This window comes from Erpetoichthys calabaricus, chromosome 4 (assembly GCF_900747795.2).
Source record: "Erpetoichthys calabaricus chromosome 4, fErpCal1.3, whole genome shotgun sequence".
NCBI lineage: Eukaryota > Metazoa > Chordata > Cladistia > Polypteriformes > Polypteridae > Erpetoichthys > Erpetoichthys calabaricus.
This window is the reverse complement of record NC_041397.2, coordinates 114,106,844-114,114,767: the sequence shown is the minus strand read 5'-3', so window position 1 is coordinate 114,114,767 and position 7,924 is coordinate 114,106,844. Positions and strand designations below refer to the sequence as shown.

The window sequence follows — 7,924 nt, the reverse complement described above, 5'->3', positions numbered from 1 at the left end:
GGTGTGTCTTACAATATGATAGTGTCCATGCTATTTCCATACATAGCAGGAAATGTAAGTTAAGTAATGGGGAAGTGAAAGGCTAGAAAGAACAGTCTGGACTTTATGGTTTACTATTTGAATCTTATGATACCTACAGCTTTTCTGAATGATTATTACAGGAAGTAGGAGCAAAATGAACGAGCATTTGATAAATACTGCATGACAGTTTTTCTAGCACTGTAAAAAAGCCATTATCGGATCTCAACCATCTTATTATGTATATGTGGAATAAAAAGATGTCAGGATATCAGGAGTCTCTCAGCTTAAACCTAGAGGAATCTTTCCAAAGATTTGAAGTGTAAAATCTAAATGAGCACTTGTTGAGTGTTGTCTTGGTAGTATTGGAGCAGTAAGGTTAGCATCAGATGATCTTAATTATCTTATAAAGTTTATATGTGATAGAAAAATTCTGGAAGATGTTTGTTAGTAATATTCACACTTTATAAACTAACCCAATTGGATTTTAACTATAAACCTTTATTTAGTTGTATTTCTTTGCTGAGCAACCTAATAAAATAATGAATTGCCAAGTTGGAAGCTAATTAATATATATATATTTTTTGTATGTGGATTTTATTCACCTACTGTGTTTTGGAGCAGGTAGTTTTTAATAATCCATCTTGTTTCATTCCACTGTTTCCACTTCAGTGTCAGGTTGGGGAAATCTGTTAAAAGTGTACAAACATGGTATTTTTAAGTACATTAATGTATATAGTTTTTTTTTTTTTTATAAAGATGCACATGTCCATCTCAATAGACTTTTTCATCCTATTTATTTTAAATGTAAACAAGCAACAGCTCAGCTCGAATTAAGTACATATTTTAAAGATTTTCAAACCTCCAAGACATTCAAACAATTTTGAGGATTTTACTTTTCAGTTGTGACTAATTTTTCTGTCTTTTTTAGGTTGTCAAGCTTTCAGAAATTGTGTCTTTGGCAAAAGAAGCTCAAGTGGATGTAAAATTTCAGCTACCAATCTAAACTTTTAAAGTATATTTTCCTTCTATTTGTAGCATATATTCCCAAATACTGTTGGTTGATATTTTCTGTTTGGTGGCATGAACTCTGCTTTATTTACTGTTAACAGTGCAAAACAAAAAGTCTTCTAGTAACAAATTACATATTTATATTGTGTTCCTTGTTTCAGCTAGTCCTTGTTAGAAGTTCAAAGACTCCATTTGCCACTTTGTCACTTTCACTCCATTTTTAAACAATTTGTTTTTTTATGCAAAGTTGTTTTGTACTTGAATGTTACTAGTATATTTTGGCTCAGTCTCATTACCTACAACAGGAAAGCATGCAGAATAACAGTTACCTTTCCTAAGCAGATTATCTTGGCTGAAAATTGTTCCATGTGAATAGGGTATTTAAAATGTATTACATTTATGGAATTTTGAACCACTCTACCGGAATTGAAAGCATTTTCTTTTGGTTATATCAGTTTTACACTGGCATGGAAATCAATGCTAGTATTAGTTTTTTTTTTTTTGAATTTATAAAGTTATTTGAAGAAAAAAAATAAAAAATGTTTTGGGAGGTTATGTCAGAATTTAAAGTTGTAATTTTTTGCTTCTTTCATTTATAGTACAGTTTTATTTGTATCTAAGCAGGCAGTGCCTTAGGTAAAATTTAAACAATACTCTGTTTTCAGAATTGAAGTAACAGAAAGCATTTTTTAAAAAATATGTATCTACAGAATGGCAACAATTAATACAATGTATTATTCATGTCCCACCAAACTGTAAGCACCTAAGCTGTTAATCTAAATGTATTAAAATGTTATTTCCCTTGTAAATATGTTTCTGTAAAATATTTAAATCTGTGAGGGAAAAGATTGAGTTTTAATTAAATACTTTTGAACAACTGTCCTTGTCAGTTATTAAAAAACATTAGCATTGTTGAAAAATGTTTTATTATAATCTGCCTACAATAACTATATTGTTAGAAAGTTAGTGTTAACACATGAACTATTGAAATATCACATCTTAACTTCAGAAGGTTGTCACTCACTATTCTTAGATTAATGGCTACTTTAAAGACCCAAATGCATTATAGAGAACCTGTTATACATTTCATGGGATTTTTTCATGCCATTAAGGCTTGGTTTTGTGCCTTCATTTCATCTGAATAAACCTTTAGGTTAAAATTGCTAATTTTATTACGAATATAAATTAATGATAAAATGATTTGTTTCTTAATAATGTGTGAAATTAACAGTTTGGGTATTCAGTTTGTGTGCATATTTTAAATCTTTGTGTTTATTCAGCCTGCTTGTTGGGTGTTTTGGGGCTGTTTTGTGGTTAGATACATATTTGTTTGTATATTTTGGGATACTTCTTTCTCATGTCCCAGCTGGGATGCCAGGACTATAAAAAGATATATTTCAATTTATGAATAAAATTCATAAATTGGTAAAATTTCACATACAACAACCTTCAGTTTCTTTGTTTACAGTTTAGACATAGCAGAAGAATATTTTTCAACAAATAATATCAACTCTTATGGTTAGATTCCTGTCCTTTCCAGGTATGGAGGCAATAATTTGTCCCAATTTCTAAAGGATCTGCGGAGAGATTCCTTTGGCACGCATGGTAAGATACTGAACTGCAGTAGTGGTCTTTTTTGCTAGCATAACAGATCTCTTTTGGTGAGTTAGTGATCAGTTCGCTTTTTTTTTTTTTAAAGCATTACTGACATTGCTTTTAAGTATGGCCTCTGTTGCTGGTACACGTTACTGTCCTTTAGCGAGGCAGGACATTATACAGCGTGTATGTTCAACTACATTACAAACATTCTTATAATCCTTGGGCAATTGGTATACTGCTATGGAATATAAGTTAAAGCTAGGGAAGGAGTGGGCAAAGAGCATTACTAGTGTCTGTAATAGTTTTAAATGAAAGAGTGGACATATCACTATTGATTTGTTTGGTTTACATAAGGTTTTGATTGGTATAAACGTTGGTCTTTCAATGCTGGCAGTAGCTCAGTCATGCCTTTAGTTCACCCAGTCACATTGTTTTCAGCATATCAATAGAAAATAGTTGGATTAAAACTAAACTGACACTTTTTGTTTCTGTTACTGGATTGAATGCTGCACAGTCTTTTCTGTTTGCGTGTGCAATTGAGTCATGCAAAGGAGCAACATACTGGTATGTGTGCTTCTTGCCTTATACCCAGTGCTGCTGGGATAGTAATAACACAGCCTTTTTCATATTAATAAAATAAGTGTCGCATTAAAGAAATTGGACTGTGTAATGCACTTGATTGTGTTTTGGGATTGTTTTCTCATCAACATAAATACAGTAATCCCTCGCTATGTCGCGCTTTGCCTTTCGCGGCTTCACTCCATCGCGGATTTTATATGTAAGCATATTTAAATATATATCGCGGATTTTTTGCTGGTTCACGGATTTCTGCGGACAATGGGTCTTTTAATTTCTGGTACATGCTTCCTCAGTTGGTTTGCCCAGTTGATTTCATACAAGGGACGCGATTGGCAGATGGCTGAGAAGCTACCCAGCTTACTTTTCTCTCTCTCTTGCACTGACTTTCTCTGATCCTGACGTAGGGGGATTGAGCAGGGGGGCTGTTCGCACACCTAGACGATACGGACGCTCGTCTAAAAATGCTGAAAGATTATCTTCATGTTGCTATCTTTTGTGCAGCTGCTTCCTGAAACGGCATGCTGCACGGTGCTTCGCATACTTAAAAGCTCGAAGGGCACGTATTGATTTTTGATTGAAAAACAAACTCTGTCTCTCTCTATCTCTCTTTCTCTGCTCCTGACGGAGGGGGTGTGAGCTGCCGCCTTCAACAGCTTTGTGCCACGGTGCTTCGCATACTTAAAAGCCAAATAGCCCTATTGATTTGTTTGCTTTTCTCTATCTCTGTGACATGATCTGCTCCTGACGCGCAGTCCTTTGAAGAGGAAGATATGTTTGCATTCTTTTAATTGTGAGACGGAACTGTCATCTCTGTCTTGTCATGGAGCACAGTTTAAACTTTTGAAAAAGAGACAAATGTTTGTTTGCAGTGTTTGAATAACGTTCCTGTCTCTCTACAACCTCCTGTGTTTCTGCGCAAATCTGTGACCCAAGCATGACATTCTAAAAATAACCATATAAACATATGGTTTCTACTTCGTGGATTTTCTTATTTCGCGGGTGGCTCTGGAACGCAACCCCCGCGATGGAGGAGGGATTACTGTACCAATTTCTGAAATAGTGAGACAGATTATTTTATGCATGGGATGGAATAATGCAGTTGCCTGGGCATTTTCCTCAGGAAATGTATCTTGTGTATGCTTCTACTTATGGCTGCTGAAAGCGGGTGTGAAGCTAACACTTACACAGGTTAACAGAGTACAACAGACATGCGCAGACTACAAAATCCTTAACTGTAATCTGTTTAATAATTGGGTTACTCTCAAAGAAATCTGTGTGTGTTAATCAGTTTCACAGAGACCAATCACCTGGTTTCTCTAACTGGTATAAGAGGTTTACATGACATTTTAGAAAATGGGCTTCTGTTAATAAACAGGTTTGTAAAGCACATAAAAATGCACTCACTGAGACATTTCTGAATGTCATTTGTGATTGATCATCTTACAGTTGATTCCCATAAACTACTTTTCAAAGAGGGGCCCTGTGAAAAGAACTTACACTTCAACTAAAGTTAAGTGTCAATGTATGGGTGGGATTGTAGCTGTGACATAAGTAAAAGTTGTATATGCCTGCTAATGAAGAGGGTGATGCTGTTTTGTCCTACAAAGTGTACGATGTGTGTGTGCATGTTCATATTATATATGAGGTGTTTATTTTTAAATGAAGGCACAACCTGCATACAGTGAAACTAATGAGTGTAGGAGTTATTTATTTACAAGCACTGAAATCACTTATTCATTCTCAAATGAGAGATTTGAGGCAGAGATTGAGAGTGTGTTTGTGGGAGGTTGGTGAGTTTGTGGTTGCCAGATCAGCACTTTGGGCCAGTGGACCTTGTAGTCATGCCTTATTAAGTTACCAATCTGAGTTCCTTACTTTCTATACTTTGTGAATATGGGACAAGCAGGAGAGAGTGATGGAGGTAACCTGGGGCCCCATGTATAAAGGGTGCGTATGCACAAAAATGTTGCATACGCCTGTTTCCATGCTCACATCGCAATGTATAAATACTAAAGTTGGTGTAAAGCCACGCACATTGTCACGGAAGCCCAGACCTTTGCGAATGCACTTTTCTGCTTGGTTTTGCAAACTGGTGGCACCCAGCATGAAAGCAGTGCTTCCCTTTCTGTGTGGTCTTCCCTTTTTTCAGATTTGCATCAGTGACACGGGATTTATCAAATATGTCTAAATTAACTGCATATCTTTACAAATTTAATTCACTTGAATGTAATCATTCTGTAATTATATAATAGTGCACAGAATGAACAAACCATTCCAAATAGCATAGTTGCTTTAGCATTGTTACTCTCAGTGCAACACTCAGAGTATTTTAACCCTTTGTATATTTGTGTGGTATTATAGCTTCACAGCAGCTGATCGGAAAGCTCTATAGCAGGTTGTGTTGAGAGCTCAGAGGATTATCGGGATACACCTTCCAGCCCTGGAGGACATTTATAGCACACGCTGCCTAAAGAAAGCCACCAGCATCTGCATTGATTCTGCTCAGCCATGCTGCCATCTATTTGAACTTCTCCAATCCGGCAAACGCTTCAGAGCCTTTCCTGCACAGTCCTCGAGGCTCGGAAACCATTTCATCCCAAGAGCTACAAAAGCTACAAACACTCTCAAATAGACGAAGTGTTCCCAGTTGAATTGCTTGTACTTATAATTCGGTGTCCTTGAGTTCTCTGAAAGGCGCCTTGTATAAATAAAATGTATTATTATTATTATAATTACAATTACCTCACTATAAATTTTCTCTACAACTTGAGCCACTTTATGGACCATTTACATATCTACACTGTATATAAATGTTTTTTGTACTTGTGCTTTCATATTGTATGTTTTTCATTATTTTTATCGTATTATTATTTTATCATTTTATAGGAAAATAAGTTTATGGAGGATTTCCATATTGAATCTCATTGTACCATACAATGACAATAAAGGAGCTCACGATAGATAGATAGATAGATAGATAGATAGATAGATAGATAGATAGATAGATAAAAAGATACTTTATTAATCCCAAGGGGAAATTCACATACTCCAGCAGCAGCATACTAATACAAAAAAAATATTAAACAATAATAAAAATGTAGGTAAAAAAAGACAATAACTATGAATAATGTTAACGTTTACCCCCCACCCCGTCTGGAATTGAAGAGTCGCATAGTTTGGGGGAGGAACGATCTCCTCAGTCTGTCAGTGGAGCAGGACAGTGACAGCAGTCTGTTGCTGAAGCTGCTCCATTGTCTGGAGATGACACTTTTAGTGGATGCAGTGGATTCTCCATAATTGATAGGAGCCTGCTGAGCGCCCGTCGCTCTGCCACGGATGTCAAACTATCCAGCTCCATGCCTACAATAGAGCCTGCCTTCCTCACCAGTTAATCTAGGCGTGAGGCGTCCTCCTTCTTTATGCTGCCTCCCCAGCACACCACTGCGTAGAAGAGGGCATTCGCCACAACCGTCTGATAGAACATCTGCAGCATCTTAGTGCAGATGTTGAAGGACGCCAGTCTTCTAAGGAAGTATAGCTGGCTCTGTCCTCTCTTGCACAGAGAATCAGTATTGGCAGTCCAGTCTAATTCAATTGAATAGAAGAAAGCGTGTATTTACAGATGATGATGATGACTGGTTTCTTAAGTTGATTTAGATTTCCAAGAGCTATCCTCTTGGAGCTGTGTGCCTTTTGAATACTAGGATGTATACTTGATACCATTTTTATGATGAAACGCATTAAAGTATGCATATTACATTTTGCAGATAAATCGTTAACTTCATTTAAATAATGTATACCATTAATTATTAAACATGGGAGGGTGTGGTGGCCCATCCAGGGATTGTTCTTGCCTCACGCTTGATGCATGCTGGGACTGGTGTGACCCTGGATGGATGGAATAATTAAACGTGTATAACCAAGATTATTCAGTGTTCCATTAAATTTTAGAAGTGGCATTCTAATTGTGCAGCTGGTTGTACATTTATTGCAGTGCTCATTGTGTGGCAATTGGTTACGTGGAGAAAGAAAACAGAAGGACAGGAATTGGGGGTTGGTACGTTTGGCAGAGAGTACTGCTGCAATAAATTATTCATCGCTATCGCTGTGCCACCATGCCCCCACTTGTTTAATACATGCTTTAATGCTTTTCAACATGAAGATAATATCAAATATACATCTTGCTATTCTAAAACGTTCAGAGAGCTGCAATATCATGAATGTAATGTATTCTGTTTGGCAAACGGTGCCTGCACTCCTGTCTACGAAAGAGAAACCCATTTAAGAAGCATGTAGTGATTCACACACATAGAATAAGAAGCATTTAACATGCTACTTTAGTTACGATGGGATTTGAGAAGCTCTAGTAAATTAAACATTGATTTTAAGATGAAGTTTTACAACATTCTACTTTAATGACTAAGTAAACAACAAGATTAAAGTTTACATTTCAATCTTTTTTTCTTCACAGTTTCCCAATTTTTCTTCTTTTCTCTGTGCCCTAATATGCTTCCGTATAACACTCAGACAGTGGCTACGACTCTCATTTTCATGTTGGTTTTGACACCTGATTGTTTCTTTTTTTTTATTTCGGGTGCTGCGTGACTTTTTGAACTTGAACTTTTGAGTATCATTCTATGAATTTCCTTCTGTTGCCTCTACCACTGCCTAAGCCACCAAAATTTAAGTTTTTCCTTGCCTCTATTTCAACAAGTAG

The 7,924-nt window shown here is 36.3% G+C and overlaps 2 protein-coding genes across 2 annotated transcripts in view; both read left to right on the top strand.

The window, feature by feature from the left end:
* Positions 1 to 1,906, top strand: part of sucla2 (succinate-CoA ligase ADP-forming subunit beta) — a 74,308-nt gene extending 72,402 nt beyond the window's left edge. Inside the window, exon 11 of the mRNA XM_028799691.2 lies at positions 950 to 1,906. Within this exon, the coding sequence (XP_028655524.1) occupies positions 950 to 1,024 (75 nt within the window). The 3' untranslated portion in view covers positions 1,025 to 1,906. The remainder of the gene's footprint in view (positions 1 to 949) is intronic.
* The window catches only part of alg11 (ALG11 alpha-1,2-mannosyltransferase), a 357,044-nt gene extending 349,387 nt beyond the window's left edge, over positions 1 to 7,657 (top strand). Inside the window, exon 5 of the transcript XR_007934752.1 lies at positions 7,643 to 7,657. The gene's annotated coding sequence lies outside the window, so the exon portion shown is untranslated. The remainder of the gene's footprint in view (positions 1 to 7,642) is intronic.
* Positions 7,658 to 7,924: the final 267 nt, after the last annotated feature.